The following is a 19107-nucleotide window of genomic DNA, read 5'->3' as shown; positions in this document are numbered from 1 at the left end:
CTGAGGACACAAAAGTTTGGCTTCAGCCACCCTTTCTTACAGGAGAGCTGAAGAGACCAGCAACTTTAACAGCTCCAACCCAAAGTGAGGCGCGTCCTCCCCTCATCTCCCAGCGGTCAGGCTCTGATAAACACAAAACTCTTAATTACTGCAGCAAAGGAGTATTTTAATTTGCCAGCACGTTTTCCAAGTGAAAGCAAAGCACTTCAAAGCCCACATGCTGGCTGAGCTCTCATCCAGCACCCTGGCACACCAGGAGTGTGGGGAGTCCAGCCCAGCCCGTTCTTGACCTGACATTTAGACTGCTCAAACCTTCTCCTCTGCAAACAGGGCAGGCAGGTTTCCATGGAAACTTGGATGCATAGATGAAGGGTTTTTGGCCAACAGGATTTGCCCATACCATGAAGGGAAAGAAATCTGCCTTTGTTCTAAGTCTAACAGTAAATGAATATTCAGATCTGGCTGCTGCCCCCTGAATGATGCCCTCTAGACAGGCAACGTGTTTCACATGCTCTGAAATTTGTTTGTGCTTCTCCTGGAACAGCCTGGGCTCCCACACATTGCTGTGAACCCACAGAGCTGAGGAGCAGCTGGACTGCCACACAAATGAAGGCCCAGTAATTCTGGATTGATGTGTAAATCACCAGGTAAATCTGGATTGATCAATGCATCACCACGTAAATAATTCTGGATTGTTCAGTAAATCACCAGGTAAATAATTCTGGATTTATCAATAAATCACCAGGTAAATAATTCTGGATTGATCAGTACATCACCAGGTAATTCTGGATTGTTCAGTGAATCACCGGGTAAATAATTCTGGATTGATCAGTAAATCACCAGGTAAATAATTCTGGATTGTTCAATTAATCACCAGGTAAATAATTCTGGATTGTTCAGCTAATCACCAGGTAAATCTGGATTGATCAATGCATCACCACGTAAATAATTCTGGATTGATCAGTAAATCACTAGGTAAATAATTCTGGATTGATCAGTGAATCACCAGGTAAATAATTCTGGATTGATCAATAAATCACCAGTTAATTCTGGATTGATCAATAAATCACCAGGTAAATAATTCTGGATTGATCAGTGAATCACCAGTTAATTCTGGATTGATCAATACATCACCACATAAATAATTCTGGATTGATCAGTGAATCACCAGGTAAATAATTCTGGATTGTTCAGTGAATCACCAGGTAAATAATTCTGGATTGATCAGTGAATCACCAGGTAAATAATTCTGGATTGATCAGTGAATCATCAGGTAAATCTGGATTGATCAATACATCACCACGTAAATAATTCTGGATTGATCAGTGAATCTCCAGGTAATTCTGGATTGATCAGTACATCACCAGGTAAATAATTCTGGATTGATGTGTAAATCACCAGGTAAATAATTCTGGATTGATCAGTGAATCTCCAGGTAAATAATTCTGGATTGATCAATGAATCTCCAGGTTTGGCCCAGCAGGGATAAGCAGGATGGGTGTGAGGGAGGGAGCAGCACACAGATCAGTGATGACCAGCAGTGCCCCTTTAAGCATTTTGGTGATCAGCACACAGGGCAGAGGAATCAATTCATAAAACACCAGCACGGCCACTGTGCATTGCTAATCCAGGGCTGCCACCTCATCTGAGTAATCCAGAAAGTTAATTAAATAAATTAACACATTAAAAACAAATAAATTAAATGTTTTAACAGCCTGGCTGAGGGCTGTGCTGGGGACACACACTCACTTTCTCCCAGGGTCTTCTGAAGGAGGTCATGCTTGGCCTGGAGCTTTGTGATCAGGTTCCTGCCTTCCAGGTACTCCTTCATTTTCTGTGGAAAAAAACAGGATGGTGAGAGGATAATTCATTTCTCTGATCAATTCTTTGGGTTGGTGGATTGTGAATAGGAGGGCAGAGTGACACTGAATTTACAGAGTGACCCAAAATTTATAGAGCAACACTGAATTTACAGAGTTACACTGAATTTACAGAGTGACACTGAATTTACAGTGACACTGAATTTACAGAATGACACTGAATTTACAGAGTGATACTGAATTTACAGTGACATTGAATTTACAGTGACACTGAATTTACAGTGACACTGAATTTACAGAATGACACTGAATTTAGTGACACTGAATTTACAGTGACATTGAATTTACAGAGTGACAATGAATTTACAGAGTGACATTGAATTTACAGAGTGACACTGAATTTACAGTGACACTGAATTTACAGTGACACTGAATTTACAGTGACACTGAATTTACAGTGACATTGAATTTACAGAGTGACAATGAATTTACAGAGTGACATTGAATTTACAGAATGACACTGAATTTACAGTGACAATGAATTTACAGAGTGACACTGAATTTACAGTGACACTGAATTTACAGAGACACTGAATTTACAGTGACACTGAATTTACAGTGACACTGAATTTACAGAGTGACACTGAATTTACAGAGACACTGAATTTACAGAGTGACATTGAATTTACAGAGTGACACTGAATTTACAGTGACATTGAATTGACAGTGACACTGAATTTACAGAGTGACTCTGAATTTACAGTGACACTGAATTTACAGAGACACTGAATTTACAGAGACACTGAATTTACAGTGACACTGAATTTACACAATGACACCAAATTTGCAGTTGCAGAGTGACACCAAGATTGACAATAACAGAATAACTCTGAAATTCACGGTTAAAGCACAAACTAAACCCTGCCTTGTGCATCTGGCTAAGTCTGAAGCTCAGCCCACTGATATTTTAAGCTCAACCAAGCCTGGCTCAACGATCTTCCAGGCCTTTTCCACCCTGAACCATTCTGAAATTCTGTGAATTCTCCATCTGCAGGGCAATTTCCATTGTTCCACTGTGGGATCAGCTGAATGTTTGGCATCTTTTGAGCCATCAGAGGAGCTGTCATCCAGCCCTCAGTGAATGAACAATCTGTTTTAACCAACTAAAAGGCTGCTACTGTGCTTATTCTCTCACTTAACCTCCCTCACCCCACTTTTCTCGTCAAACCCTGCGTCTGCCTCCACGCTGGATGATCCACAGGGCTGCAAAGGACAAAACAAATAAAGATATTATTGAAGTTCAGATTTATTCTGGCAGTGTATTGTACAGCCACGCATTTTTCCTGCTGCTCCCTGATTTTCCACAGCTCTGCAAATGCTGGGGGGGTTTTTTTGGGGTTGTTTTTTTTTTTTGCAGCTCTTTCATCTCTGATCTTGCAGTTCAGAGCAGTTTTATTTATCTTCACTGAGCTGCAGAGTGTGAAATACTCTGCTGCACAGGGGCTGCCCAGATTGGAAATGGGATGTGTTTGCACTCAAAACCACAAACTCTGCAAATATCACAGAGCACCCTCTGGAATCCTGAGAGATCTTCAAATTTCAGCCAGCAGAACGAGCCCAGAGAGAGGATCCTCGTCTAATAATTGAATGTTCTTGTCAGAATCAAATCCTCCAATGGTTTAGGTGGGAAGGGACCCCAAAGCTCCTCCAGTTTTATGGCAGGGACACTTTTCACCATCCCAGGTTGCTCCAAGTCCTGTCCAGCCTGGCCTTGGACACTTCCAGCTTTCCCCAATTCAATCCAATTCCTTCCAGGTCTGATCTGCCCACTTAAAACTGCAAATCCTCCAGGTAAAAATTGATATTTTTAACCACAGGAGAGCCTGGACCCCGCTTGGCCTTTGCAGGAGCAGCCTCTGTGCGGGATGGAAAGAGGCAAGCAGAAATAGACACATCAATAAATAAAGGAATTTATATAAACCCACACTGGGGCAGCAGTGAGGGTGAGGAAAAACCTTCCAGGAACTCCTCAGCTTCCCCTGAGGGCTCCCCAGCCCTGGTGTGCACTGACACAACAAACAAAAATGGCTTTAATTAACTGCCAAAAGCCTGGGTTTTATGTCCCTTTGCTTGACAACACTGAAAGAAACATTTCACAAGAATTAAGTACCTTTGGAAAGTCTCAGTGTTTCCTGCTTCCTTTATTAATATTTCAAATTTTTTTGTTGTTGTTGTTGTTTTGGAAGAAAACAGGAAGCGCCCTCACCACTATGAGAAATTAATTCCATTTTTTTTGGGGGTGGGGGAATATCCCTGTAGAATCTGTTCACCGAGCCCTAACTGGATTTTGCTCAGTTCAATTTTTTTAATCAGTGAAATTTTTGCAGTAGAAAAATACAATGAGCACAAATTGCAAAAATAACCTGTCTGAAGTGGGGGAGCCGAGGGTGAATCTGGCTCTGGGGGGGTCTCAGGTGGAAGGACAGGAGGGTTGGAAGGCTCAGCTGCAAACAGAAGCTCAAAGATCAGCGAATCAACTCGTCTGGGCAGGGTTAAGCTCCCCTTTGAAGCAGAACTAAACACTTAAGCCCAGCCTAAGGTGGGCCAGGCAGGGCAGGGCAGAGACACTCGCTGGGACTTGCTCTGGCTTCAAGGTCATTAAAAACATCAACAGGTACCAGGGGTTGCTTTAAAGGAGAAAAAGATCCTCCCATCCACTGCAGAATCTCATTTTTTTTTACTATTTCCTCATGCCTAACATTCTGTTCCCACTGCAAGGATGCTGATGGAAAAAAAACCCAAATTAATTTAAAATAAAAAAAGCTTCAGGCTTTTCTCAATGAATCACAAAGATGCATTAGCCCTGGATTCTTGGCTTAATAAAGAGAGTCAGAGGGAAAAAAAAAAAAGAAATAAAAATGATCAAACTACAGGAGAACTGAATGAGGATTTCACTCATTGGAACCAGAACAAAGCAGCAGAAACCTCGTTTTTGCAGGGTGACAATTCCGAGGTGAAATTCAGCTGGGAGTCAGAGCCAGGAGCATTTCTGCCCCTACAAAACTGAGGAAGGTGGGAATCTCTGAGCCCAAAGCCCTGCAGGATGTCCCCAGCCAGAACCAGCTGCAGCAGGGATGAAGCAGAACCCAACCAGACCCTGCTTTCCCCCCTGCTCAGGATATGAAGAAAAAAAACATTTCTGCCACTGCTCCACATCCTGATCCATCCCCAGCCAGGAAAACGCAGTGATTTTCTTCTCTCACCCCTCTCCAAGAATAATTCCAGCTCGACTGAAGGATGGGGGAACTGGATCCACTTCCCACAGGGCCAGCACCAGCAGGACCCCCCAGCTCCAGTGGCAAAAAATTCTCCCCGTGCGGCAAAAACAAACCTGCATTAATCCCACAGCACTTCACACCAGCATTGTTCTGGTTCCTCCTCTTTCCAGAGTTAAAAAAACAACATTTTGCCTAAAATGATGCTGGTTTAGAGGTGAAAGAATGAAATTTCCCCCCCTTGTCACTGCCCAGGCGGTGCCAGCTGTGCCCAGCTGTGCCCGGATCCCTGGCTCTGGAAGCAGGGCTGTAACCATGGCAGCAGCAGCACATCCCTGGATTTTGGCTCCCTGAAGTCGCTGTCACCTCCCTGCCTCACCACCTGCAGCAGCTCAGGGCTGAGCCCATCCTTCCCTGCACCTCTGGGAAGTTTAAATCCCCCTGAGCACAAATCTCCCTTCAAAGCCCAGCGGGAGATCCATCAGCACACCGGGATGTGGAAATACAGATTATTCCAGTCTGCAGACACCCCACTGAGTGTCCTTCCACTAAAATCCCACGGCAGTGTTCAGCCAAGAGCTCTGCCTAGGAATGCAGCACATGGAATTTCCTCCCTGAGTCACATTCATATGGAATATTCTTTGAAATCAGCGTTTTTCTTACAGTCCCCCAGCACATCACGAGGTAAAAGGGAATTAAATCTCAGTTCTGCACTGCACTTTGTTTTTTATCCCCTACACAAAGCTCTGCCCTCAGGCCTCATTAACGCCCACCTGAGGGTTTTATGAGACACTGAAAAAGCTGCTCCTCGCAGATTCAGAGCTGGAAATCCTTATCAAGGCTATTTATAAGCCAATAGCAGATCAATGCAGCATCTGATCAGGCTGGGTCTCTCTCTAGCACCACACCAGCAACATGAAACAGAGAAATATCCCACCCAGATTGAGCCCTGGCTCCTCCTGCTCCTGTCTGAACTCGAAATAGCTCTCCCTAGAGAGGGAAAGCTCAGAGTTCAATCAAAAATCACTTTTCTAGTTCCATAACCCTGGGCAGGGTGGTCAATCCTGCCTTAATTCTCCACCCACTTCTCTCCACAGCCAGATTCACCTTCAGTGAAGGATTTTGGATTTTTCCAAGTCAAGGCCTAATGATCCATCCTGCCAAGTTAGTGCCATTTGCACTGAAAATTCAGATTTTTAACAAGCAACACCGTTCTGGGAAGAAAGCGGTGAAGGATGCCCAAAGGAATGACAAATTATCCAGGGTAAAATCCATGATTTTCATCTGCTGCTCGGGAATATTTTGAAACTGGAAACAAATTCAACGGTTTAACATAAATCTGATGCAGGAAAAAGATAATCTGGCATGAAATTCAATATCAAAAAGCCCTCAGCATCTTGTAAAAAACACTGACTCAATGAAAAGCTTATGCAGGCTGAAATTGTAAAATGATAAAAAAAAAACGAAAGAGCTAAACATTCTTTAGTTTGCACTAGTTTTGAAATTTCATGTTTACAAGCTATTAAGTTCCTCCTCAGAAAACTCCTTTTCAGATGCAGAAGAAATCAAACTTGAGACAATTTACCCACAGACTATGTTTGAATCAACAGAGGCATCCCAAAATATCTCCAGGGAATTGAGAGCACACGTTTTTAAACCCCAACACTCTGCTTGCCCAAAATCGGTGAGAGAAGCGTTTTCTGTTGGGCAGGAGCATCACTTCAGTGATGTGAGGATAATTCTGAATGGATCACATTGAAAATTACAGAATTGTGGAATGGGTTGAGCTGGGAAGGATCCTAAAGATCATCCAGGGGATGGGCAGGGACACTTTCCACTATCCCAGGCTGCTCCAAGCCTTGGACACTTCCAAGGATGGAGCAGCCACAGCTGCACCAGGGCCTCACCACCCTCACAGGGCAGAAATTGAAACAGGGGGTAAAAAAACCTCCAAAATCCCTAAGAATCAGCCCCTTACTGTGAAGTAGAACTGCTCAGTCTCCTGCTGGTTTGCCCTCCTCTTGGCGATGCTGGGTTTGCTCATGAACGTTTCCGACACCGTGGATTTCACCGACTCCATGGAGTTGCTGTACTGGAAGCAGTCAGAGACATCAAAGTCCTCTATGGTGACAATGTCCTGGATCGTCTGCAGCGTGGCCTCCATCGTCTTCTTAACCTGCCCAGCAAGGAGGAGACAACCCAAAACCTCAAGGTTTTCTCTTGTAAGCAAACAGCAGAGGTAGTGGAGTCCCCCCCGAGCACTTTGCTAATAAACAGATATTACTGGTTTCACACCCTGCGTGCTGTAATTAATTCTGGCTCGTTAACAGCACAGTCCATGCAAGCACAGAGCTGGCAGCACCCTGAACCTGCCAGCACCCGGTGCCAGGATTGCAGTTGTGATCTCAAGGGCTGGGATCAGGAGGAGATGGAGAGAAATTTCACCTCAAAGCAAAGAAAGCTGGAACAAAGATTTCCCTAAATTGTCTTCTGCAACTACATCTACTAATGTTAATTACAAACAGGACTCTGCTGCACTGTGCATTTTTACTGAAGGCCAGAATCAACTTTCCAGACATAAAAGGGGTTGTAAATTTTGCCCCAAAATTCCTGAACAGATATTAGATTCCCGTTCCTGTCATCTTCCTCTCACCTTGGATAGCCAACGAAACAAAAATCACTTTAACTCAGGTTATGCAAACTCACTTCAAAACATTAAATTCCTCCTTTTCCATTTGCTATCCAAATTCAACCTTGGCAATACAGCCAGTCTTACCAAGGTAAGGATGGGAGGAGAGATATGGGGGGGTATTTTAAAGGATTTTAAAGGATTCTCTCCAAACACCCAACTTCGCTGTGAGATCACACAATAATTTATTCACAAGATGCTTTGGCCTTGAATTTTACCACAAATGTTAACAAAAAGGGATGACAATAACCAGATTCTTCCACAATCAGTGCCCAATAACCACTGGAAGTGGCTAAGAGGGGCTGCTGAGTTTTGGTTATTCACTGACCTCTTCATTTTCAATCTTCAGCGTCGACAGCCGGGACTGCAGCTGCTGACACCTCTGCACCAACTCGCTCTGGACTGGCTGCTGGGCACAGAGCTGGGACTCCTGCAGGAGAAACAGCACAGCAGAGCATTGCAGTCACTCATTTATTTATTTATCAGACACAAACACTCTCTGAAGTGCTGAACTTCCAAACTGGGTTTCAACCAGAGGAGAAAGTTCTGCAGAAGCTGGGAGGATGGAACAGCAGGCAGGAGATGATGGCAGCATCAAAGAAGAGCTAGAAAGCATCAGCTGCTCTCAGTGATGTCAGCTCATGGTGTGCTGTGCAAGTCTGGAGGTGCTGTATCCCAGGTATTTGGATAAACCACATCAAAAATGAAGAATTTGGTTCAGTTCTTCAGCCAGGCACCCTGGGCTAGGGGCACAAGGGGCTGGGATTGCCCAGCTGAGCCACCTGCACGGCACAGCAACAGGCACAGGTCACTCCTGGACGAATCCAGGGCAGCTGAAATAAAAAGAGCACAGGCTGGGGACCTGTCACACACACCAGAACAGCGAGGTTCCCTGAGCTGCTCGTTTTGTTCTGGGTTTTGTGTGGGTTTTTTTACAAGAAAACACTGACCTCGCTGCCTGAGGCTGTTTCTTCAGAGACAGAAATTGAAACTGGGAGTTTAATCCCACCTGTGCACACGCAGGATCACACATTCTGATTTCATCTGCTGCGTGCAGCACCACTGCAACAAGAGCATCAGCTGCATTTCTAAACACTCCTCAGGCCTTGAGAGATAAATGATAAATGATTCAGTGAATGGGAGCTGCTCCTGAATGAGACTCTGCAGGTGATTCCTTTTCTTCCTACGCTCTTACAGCACCACAAGCACAGAAAAATCCAGGAAAGGTCATTTGGAGTCTGAAAAACGGGAGAGACAAAGGAGAGCCTGGAGCAGTGGCTGTAATTCCCAGCCCAAAAGCAGAGGCTGTCTGCAGGAGCCTATGCTCGGGGAATGATCTGGAAATGCAACCAACTGACCTGAATTGTCACTCTGTGCTTGTGCTCCCACTCAGAACCAGTTCCACTTGTGGGGCTTTCACAGCTCCCAGCTGAGCAACCACGTCTTGTTAAACACAAAGAGGACAGGGGCTTGCCCTGCCAAAAATGAAGATTCCTCTGACAGCCCCAGCTCACAGGGAGGATGCAGAAAGCACCACCACAAAGCATTTGTGCTCTCAGGCTGCAAAAAAACAGCATTTAGGGTTCTTATATTGGCCTTTCCAATCTCAAAATTCAGAGGCTGTCTTGGGGATCAGCCTGTGGCTGAAGGAAAGCGTTTCCTACTCCCATTTAATATCAAACCTAATTAAGAATTTTCACCTCCAGTGAAAGGCCAAGGGTCAGGATCAGGTTGGATTTAACAGCAGCTCCTTGTCACAAAGGGACACGTTCAGGTGGGTTTGGGGCATCTGCAGAGAGGGAAACTCCAGAATCTCTGGGGCTGCAAGAGACCTCTGGAGATCATCCAGCTTTGACAGCCAAGAAACTTCACAGAGATATCTCTGCTTCATCTTTTCATCATCTCCAACCTCCCAGGCTCCCCAAAGAGCCCACCAGGCAGCCCTGGAGGGGTCAGGTAATCAAAAGTGAGGGTGATAAACAGGCAGAGTGCACCCACACTGACCATGTCCCCCATGTGTGGCTGGAACTCGAACTTCATGGGGGGGCAGAAGACGTTGTTGTACATCTCCATCAGCCTCTGCTTGTCGCTGTTGGCGTCCAGGTTCTCCACGGCGTTCTCAATGGCGTCCAGCCCCTCGTGCTTGGACTGCTCCAGGTTGAGCTCGGCCGACAGGAACGTCCTCAGGGCTCTGTTCAGGCTGGCGTGGTAGCCCAGGTCACAGCACTGCTGGAAAAACACACACGACTCCAGATGAATCAAGGGAACTCGGGAATGGGGATCTGAGCGCTTCCAGGGGTTGGATAAACCTCTGCTTGGCTTGGGGTTTTGTTGTCTTTGTGGCTGCACAGAGCTCCTCAAGCTGTAACTCCATGTGAATTTTATCATTAATTACCAAGATTAAAGCATTGTAACAGCTTGTGGGGTTTTCTTGGAGTTTTTGAGACTTGTTCTTCATGGAGTGCTCGAGACTCATTTCATCCAAAAAGTTTAACAGCAGAATTTCCCTGAATTCTAACCTGACTTTTTTAGGGCTCTTGTTCCTATGAAAACACCCCAAAATCCTTAAATAACACCATTTAAATAATAAAACCAAACCATGCAAAGGAAGAGGAAAGCAAGTCACTGAAGACAGATTGGAGACACAAGATTTGGATCATCTATAAAGGCCAATCTGCACCCAAATAATTCCACAATTCCAGCAAACTGCTTCATTCCTGTGCTCCAGGAAGGAGGAGCACGACCTAGACGTGAAAACAGAGTCACCAAACCCAGCAGCCACCACTTGGGGATGATTTCATTGCTGGGGTGAAACAGAAGAGCAAAAAAACTTTGAAGCAAGAAGTGGTTATGGTCAAGAATTTCCTGGCGATGGCTGACACTGGGATGATGTCACCAGGGGACAATCAAGCAGCTTCATTTCCACCACGGCTGCAAGAGCCAAGTTTTCCTGTTTCAGAAGGGGGAAAAAAAAGGAGCTTTTCATTAGCAGGAGATCAGAAGCAGCCTGGATTTTTCAGCCATCTGATAAAGCCAGCAAGAAGGAGCCCACCTTCCTGGAACTGCGAGCAAGATTACATCCACTAGGAGAATATCCAAAAAGGGAAGAAAGAGACCATCTGCTTGATTGCTGTGCTGCTCTGTAAGCAAAATTCACATGAAAACTCCCATCATTTGGGTCTCATCACTGTCATTGTTTGCAAACGCTGGGGGGGAAAAAAAGAGGGGGGGAAAAAAGAAGGGGTGGGGGGAGAGGGAAGAGAAAGTGCTGGACCATTCCCTGCTCCCACAGAATTCCTGCCACCGAGTGCTGGAAGCCTGGCTCTTGTGCCAAACAAGCTGTGGCAGGTGTGAAGCCTTGGAAAAAGAGCTGCAGTTGCTGGTTGGGCTGCAGGCAGAGAATTAAAGGACTTTACATTCAATCAGAAAATAACAAAACCAGCCAAGCAAAAAAAAAAAAAAAAAAAAAAACCAACCCAAAAAAAAACCCCAAACCAAAACAAAAAGCAAAATAAAAGAGGCTTGATTGAGAATCTGCACGTGTGGAGGGAGCCTTGGATGGAGAGGCACTCCCAGCTCAGTCTGCAGCCATGGGGGAAAGATGGGACTGGGACAGGGATTGGGATCAGCTCACATTTAACAGCAGCACTCACTCCTTCCCACAGGATTTTTGGGGTTGCAAGGGACCTCTGGAGATCACCCAGGTCAAGCCAGGGTCACCTGGAGGTGACAAAGGGACACATCCAGGTGGGTTTGGGGCATCTGCAGAGTGGGAAACTCCAGGACTTCCCTGGGCAGAAGTTCCAGGGCTCTGCCACCCTCATGGACAGAAGCTCCTCCACGTGTTGAGGTGGAAATTTATTGTGTTTGTGGTTTATTATTCCTTGTTCTGTCACTAAACAGAGCCTGGCACCGTCCTGGCATCCCTTGGGGAGGTTTGTAGGGTTTGGTGGGAGGTTTGTAGGGTTTGGTGGGAGCTTTGTAGGGTTTGGGGGAGGTTTGTAGGGTTTGGGGAAGGTTTGTAGGGTTTGGTGGGAGGTTTGTAGGGTTTGGTGGGAGCTTTGTAGGGTTTGGTGGGAGGTTTGTAGGGATTGGGGGAGGTTTGTAGGGTTTGGTGGGAGGTTTGTAGGGTTTGGTGGGAGGTTTGTAGGGTTTGGTGGGAGGTTTGTAGGGTTTGGTGGGAGCTTTGTAGGGTTTGGTGGGAGGTTTGTAGGGATTGGGGGAGGTTTGTAGGGTTTGGTGGGAGGTTTGTAGGGACTGGGGGAAGGTTTGTAGGGTTTGGGGGAGCTTTGTAGGGTTTGGTGGGAGCTTTGTAGGGTTTGGGGGAGGTTTGTAGGGTCTGGTGGGAGGTTTGTAGGGATTGGGGAAGGTTTGTAGGGTTTGGTGGGAGGTTTGTAGGGACTGGGGGAGGTCTGTAGGGTTTGGTGGGAGGTTTGTACGGATTGGGGGAGGTTTGTATGGATTGGTGGGACCCCCTCTCAGCCCCCAAATTGTCTTTGTGGGTTCTGCTGGACCCTCTCCAGCAGCTCCCTGTCATTCCTCAACTGCAGAGCCCAGAACTGAACACAATTCCTGCTGGTGCACCCTCCCAGTGTGACCAGTTTGTCCTCCCAGTGTCCCCAGGACTGCACTGGGAGGACTGGGAACCCAAAGGGGAGCTCATGTGTCACACCCCACCTCGCTCAGGTGGGCTCTTTGCTATTGAATCCACTGACAGAAAACATCTCCCAGCCCATTCCCCCACTTTAAAGAGATTTTTGTGGGGTTTTTTTTTAAGTCCAGTGTTTATAAATGCACCAGTCCTGCCATCCCTTTTCTGGGTTATATAAATGTTTGATGGAATCGCTCTCGAAGGAAATCAATTTTTTATAAGAATTTAATGATAACTCATTCAAATTCACTTCCCAACATGACAGCTGATTAACCCTTTGCCAGTTAGCTGTCAAACAGGCCTCAAAAATAGAAGATTTAAGGGGAAAAGGCCCTTTGTTTTAAGATGTAATTCACATTTGGAAGGGGAAGGATGAGATCCTGGAGTAGGCAGCCATGGACCTTCTACTCCTGGAAGAGCAAACCAAGCTCTGGGACTCACACACACGTTTTCATCTTTTTTTTTTTTTTCTTCCATCCTGTCCTAGTGACCCTTTTATAAATATGAGTTAATGCAAACTTCCCCATTACTGTAATATTTCATTAGCATCAAAGAGCTGCCTCAGTCCCCAAAGTCAGGAAATTCAAAACTACTGGGCTATGGCAGAAACAATTTATTGCTCTTAACTCTCCACAAGGAATTAACTCCCTGTTATCCTTCCCTGCACACTGCAGAGGGAACAATGTGCTGGACAAACATGACATTAAACAAACTTTGGCCTAACACAATCTCCTTGTAAGTAACTTTGAAGATTACTTTTATATTATATTTCAAAATTCAATATCACCAAACGATTAGATCGAGGGAAGGCATTACAGCCTGGCTTAAAAATCACATTTTTTATTCAAGTCAGATGGCTCAGATAACCATCACTGGTTATAATTGTTAATTTTCAATCCTTCAGGATCAAAGGCATTAATAAATCTATTTTCCCTGTGTCTCAACAATGAGATAACTGAACTCCATCTCCTGTGCTCCCAGACAAGTCCCACATTTTTCCATGCCTGAACACGGAGCAGATAACGCTTTTATTTTGAAGATGATGGGATTTTGTAGAGTTAAACTGAATGCTCCAAGGGCAGGGACTCACCCAGAGCCACAAGGAACAGCCAAATTCCCTGGAATTCAGAAGTTTGTTCTCATTCAGCTGGGACTGCCCAGGGAGAGCAGCCCTTTCTCTCAGGGTAGCCCAGATTTGTCGTGTCCTGCTGGAAACACCTCAGCTCTGTGCTCAGGAATCATTCTGGGCTTGTGAAACCCAAAAGCATCCTCTGCTACCTGTGATTCATGAAAATACACCAAGAACAAACTGAACCAGGCAGCATTTCAGGGGAAGACTTGAGAGACACAGCTTTGGATGAAAAATACTAAAACTATGAAATGAGGCTGATGTTGGTGAAATTAATCCCAATCTTGTGGCTTTGATAGAAATATATACAGAAAGTTTTAATTTGTTAAAAACCCAGGGCCATGCAATTAAGGTTGAGCAAATGTTAAGCAAAACAGGACTCCCAAAAAGGCAGCAGGAATAAACAAACCAGGCCTCTGCAGCACAGCAATCCTGCAAACCACAACATTTGGAAATAACAGCATTTTTCAAGCCCACTCTCAGTGACAGCCCTGACCTCCAAAGGACAGGTTTAAATCAACACCTGGCACAAGAGCACTCCAGGAGAGTTTATCATCAGCTGAATAAATGTATGCTATAGACTGCTGGTTATTCTAATAGCTGGGTAATTAATTGAGATCTGAGTGCTCTTTACTGCCTGTGTCTAGAGACTCTTGTGCTCATCACTCCCTGCTCCTCCACAGCAGCTCCCTCCAGGCTCTGCAGCCACGAGATTCCAGCAGGGATGGCCTTGGAAACAGGATCCCACACTCAGGGGAATGATTGGGAACAGGATCCCACACTCAGGGTGTCCAGGGGAAGGGATGGAACAGGATCCCACACTCAGGGTGTCCAGGGGAAGGGATGGAACAGGATCCCACACTCAGGGTGTCCAGGGGAAGGGTTGGGAACAGGATCCCACACTCAGGGTGTCCAAGGGAAGGATTGGGAACAGGATCCAACACTCAGGGTGTCCAGGGGAAGGGAAGGGATGGAACAGGATCCCACACTCAGGGTGTCCAGGGGAAGGGATGGAACAGGATCCCACACTCAGTGTGTCCAGGGGAAGGGTTGGGAACAGGATCCCACACTCAGGGTGTCCAGGGGAAGGGCTGGGAACAGGATCCCACACTCAGTGTGCCCGTGTGAAGGATTGGGAACAGGATCCCACACTCAGGGTGTCCAGGGGAAGGGTTGGGAACAGGATCCCACACTCAGGGTGTCCAGGGGAAGGGTTGGGAACAGGATCCCACACTCAGGGTGTCCAGGGGAAGGGTTGGGAACAGGATCCCACACTCAGGGTGTCCAGGGGAAGGATTGGGAACAGGATCCCACACTCAGGGTGTCCAGGGGAAGGGTTGGGAACAGGATCCCACACTCAGGGTGTCCAGGGGAAGTGATGGACAGAGGTGCCCACCTGAGAAATGCTCTTGTCACAGCTTAGTGACCAACTGCAGGGCCACTGCCACCCCCAAGCTGCCCAGCCCTGCTGTGCAGAGCCTTCCAGCTGTGCAGAGCCTTCCAGCTGTGCAGAGCCTTCCAGCTGTGCAGAGCTTTCCAGCTGTGCAGAGGGAGGAGAGGGACGTGGGAGGCTCCCGGCCCCAGCACTTACATCAATGAGATCAGACAGGTCGTGGATGTAGTACTTGAACACCGAGGCATTGGTGGCTTCCAGGGCCAGCAGATACTCATTCCTTGCCTTGATTGCCTTCAGCCTGTTCTCTGTGTACTTTGCTTGGCGCTGAAAGGCAACAAAAAGCAGAAGAGAGCGTTAAAAGAGGTGAGCAGCGCTCTGAGTAACACCAGAGAGCACTGAGCAAACCTTACTCTGCTCACACAGATTTTGCCCATTTGAATTCCAGTTCTGCCAGGACTCCAAGGCTTGAAATGCAGATTAATTATTTAGATGGGCTTAAACATTGCTAAACTGGATTCAAAGTCTTGAGGCTGTGGGATGGGGATGATTAAAGGAGGAATGAAGGGACAAGGAGGGTTTAGGAGGTTATGGCCCAGCTCCAGCACCACCAGAGAAGCCCATGAGGGTCTGAGGGTTGCTACAGGCACTCCATCTCTTCCAAGGCCTAAACTTTGTCCTTCCAGAGCCTAAATCCATTCAAAAATAACCCCTTCTCTTGGTCTGAACCTTAGAGCTGAACTGCTGGAGGAACCAATTGCTGAGCCCACTGGTTCTGCCCCCAGAGCCAGTTTGGGATTGCTGGCCTTGTGCTCTGGACAACAAAAATAATCACATTAACCGTGGTTTCCAAGCAGGTAACTGCTGCTCTCCCATCTAACCTGGTTTCAGCTTTTTGTGCCATGCCTGGGGTTACACAAACTGCACCTGACCATCCTGAAAGAACCCTGCTGCTGGGTTTGCCTTTCCTTCAGCTGAAATAAAACCTGCAGGAATAAAACCTGCAAAAATGAAACCTGCAAAAATGAAACCTGCCCAAATTAAACCTGCAGAAATTAAACCTGCACGAATTAAACCTGCAAAAATTAAACCTGCACAAATGAAAACCTGCACAAATTCAACCTGCATGAATTAAACCTGCACAAATTCAACCTGCATGAATTAAACCTGCACAAATTAAACCTGCATGAATTAAACCTGCACAAATTAAACCTGCAGAAATTAAACCTGCAGAAATTAAACCTGCACAAATGAAACCTGCACAAATTAAACCTGCACAAATTCAACCTGCACAAATGAAACCTGCACAAATTAAACCTGCACAAATTCAACCTGCACAAATTAAACCTGCAGAAATTAAAGCTGCACAAATGAAACCTGCACAAATGAAACCTGCACAAATTCAACCTGCAGAAATTAAAGCTGCAGAAATTAAAGCTGCACAAATAAAAACCTGCACAAGTAAAACCTGCACAAGTAAAACCTGCACAAATTAAACCTGCACAAATTCAACCTGCACAAATTAAACCTGCACAAATTCAACCTGCAGAAATTAAAGCTGCACAAATTAAACCTGCAGAAATTAAACCTGCATGAATTAAAGCTGCACAAAGGATGGGTTTGGCTGTGAGGAGGGAATCACTGGCTCCTGTGCACCCTTGCCAGTACCTTCTCCTTCATCTTCTCGATTTTTTTGACAGAGCTTCTCCGGACGTGTTTCTCCTCAAACTTGACGTTGGAGGTGGAGTCGGGGGAGCGTGGGGTCTGTTTGTCCTCCTGCTTCACCGACTTCCCAATCTGCTTCTCCTCCTGCTTCTCTGCCTCCTTCAGCTTGCTCTGGGCACTGATGCTGTCAGCGTTGTACATGTGGTAGGTTTTCATCACCTGCAGACAACAAAAAACATCACTCAGGGCCCAGGGCTGTTGGGTCTGAAATACCTGAGGCAGGAAAAAAACACAGAAAACCACTCAGGGAAATTTCCCAGGTCAGAGGAGCAGGGCAGGAGGTGCCTGAGAGAGTGTGGCTCCCAAAACGGGTCTGAAATCCAAGTGGGTGATTCTGCAGCTGCTGCTTTGTTTGGCTTTGGCGTGTGCCTTCTTGCACAAGCCAGTAAAGGAGGCACAAAAACAACAAAAAAAGACTAAATCCAGCCTCCTGGACTGCTCAAAAGAAATGATATGGCAGGAAAATGAGAGCTTTTCATCAGCAGGTAAGGTTTCTGAAGGGAGCCCTGCCAGCCTTTCATCTGGGTGAATCAGAGCTTTAAACATCACAGGGTGGAAATCCAGTCTCAGCTGCGAGAGCCACTCAGGCTCCATTTGTACAAATCGAATTTGGGACATAAAAGTACTTCTGGGCACTTAATGGAATAAAAAAAAAGTGTTTCTCGCATGTAGGGAGACCCAGACCCTGTGTGGTGTGGACAACTTCTATTAAAGCACATTTTTATAGGTAAATATAGCTAAATATCCCCCCCACAGTCAGGAAAATCCCATTTGTTTCATGTCATATTAATGTCTAGATTTGTGTTAAGCAAATAGAACCCAAGGACATGAGGTATAAACCAGTTTTTTTATCCATAAACGCAAAGCAATCTGAGTCCCACGCCAAAACAAACACGATGCAACACTCACAGGGGGCAAAAAAAAATTGCAAAACTGCATTAAGTCACCCATTCCAGCAGCAATAACGGCTCCACTTGTGAATAATTTGATTTATCTCAGCTGAAAACCCGTTTAGAGCTATTCTGCAGCAGAACAGGACACAATTTCACCTGAGTGGGCTGCGTGCCCCAGCTCTGCAGTGATCAGCAGAGGTCCCAGATCCAAAGAGACTCTGGATTTAAACATGAAAGGGAATGTGAGTGCAGCCAGCGCTAAAGAACATCCTGAATAATTCACACAGCCGTGCTCCCAGCCCCTGCAGATGCTCAGACTGTAAAGCAGGCGTTTATAATTATAATAATAGATGCAGAGGAGTTGCTTTTCCTCTCTTGCTCGGAGTGGAGCTGGCAGAGAGCAGGAGCAGAGGGAGAAATCCCAGTTTGAGTGGGTTTGTGATGGTTTTGTGCCACGTTGGCAGCCACAGGCGCTGGTGTGGGGACACTGGTGACTCACTGGGGTCTGCAGAGGGCAAAAATTACAGGCTGGGACAATTTTATTTGTGTAGAGAAAGTAAAGATTTCACTCAGATCCATTTTAACTAAAAGCAGGGATCCTGCCAATCCTTTGGATATGGAATTAGGGAATCACTGAGGTTGGGAAAGACCAGCTTTGGTTGATCACCCAGCCCAGAAAAAGAGGTGGAATTGCTTCTAAAAGTACCCCTAAATTTAATCACTGGTGAGGTGCCTTTAATTCCAGCAAAAAGCATCTTTTAGCACCATCAGGAGTGGCTTTTTGCAAAGGAAAAGGTTTTCTGGTGAAGGGACAATTTACAGTTCTGCAGCAGGAGGAATGAATAAATAGATTTCAAATTCCTAGATATTAAAAATATCAATACCTTCCATCACTTTGTTTAGCAAAGGCTGAATTCTGGAAGTTTTTGCTTCCAAAGGGAGAGAAATTAGCAGAATTCACTATTTGGCTGAAAAAAATGAGCCTGGCACCCAGAAATGATCCCCTGTCCATGAAACTCCAGAGCCAGCTGAACTTGGATCAGAAATTTACCTCCTAAATTTAGAGACAGATCCATGTCTTTCCATCCCATCCATGACAGGACTCAAAAGTTGACCTGATCACGCCCTCAAACAGAAAATCATTTCTGCAGAGCTGATTTGCCTGAATATTTGGCTTTGAGGCATTAATTGTAACAAATGCTAATGAAACTATTCCCTCTATATATTTATTGACACAGGAAATTTCAGGGACCCCCCCCTGAAACTCTGCAAAACTGGTTTTTACCCCAAATTTCACCACAGGGTCAATATGTTCACAGCCTGAGAGCAAACCCTGGGTCACCTTCTGGAAGGAGGAAGGCCAGACAGTAAATCTCAGTGTCACGACCCAACAAACCACTCAGGAAGGACAAAAATAAAAGGGATTTCGAGCCACTGGACAGCGAGTTCTGCTTTTAAAGAAGAGAACTCGCTCAGTGTCAGCTGCAGGAAGCAAAATTTTCATCAAGCAAGAGGCTCCTCCATTCATGTGT

At 45.8% G+C, this 19107-nt stretch overlaps 1 protein-coding gene across 3 annotated transcripts in view; it reads right to left on the bottom strand.

The window, feature by feature from the left end:
- SRGAP2 (SLIT-ROBO Rho GTPase activating protein 2) overlaps positions 1-19107 on the bottom strand; it is a 95481-nt gene that overhangs the window by 25536 nt on the left and 50838 nt on the right. For 2 of the 3 annotated variants that reach the window (XM_086861581.1, XM_086861583.1), the window contains 6 exons: positions 16626-16841; positions 15156-15284; positions 9789-10013; positions 8113-8214; positions 7074-7271; positions 1750-1834 (listed from right to left, as the gene is read on the bottom strand). In XM_086861581.1, coding sequence (XP_086717707.1) covers positions 1750-1834; positions 7074-7271; positions 8113-8214; positions 9789-10013; positions 15156-15284; positions 16626-16841 — 955 coding nt within the window. The remainder of the gene's footprint in view (positions 1-1749; positions 1835-7073; positions 7272-8112; positions 8215-9788; positions 10014-15155; positions 15285-16625; positions 16842-19107) is intronic. The other variant, XM_086861582.1, reaches the window with a different exon arrangement.

This window comes from Cyanistes caeruleus, chromosome 24, assembly GCF_971803275.1.
Source record: "Cyanistes caeruleus chromosome 24, bCyaCae1.hap1.1, whole genome shotgun sequence".
In the NCBI taxonomy this organism is placed as follows: Eukaryota; Metazoa; Chordata; class Aves; order Passeriformes; family Paridae; genus Cyanistes; species Cyanistes caeruleus.
The sequence above is the reverse complement of the archived record's forward strand: the minus strand, read 5'-3'. Positions and strand labels throughout refer to the sequence as shown.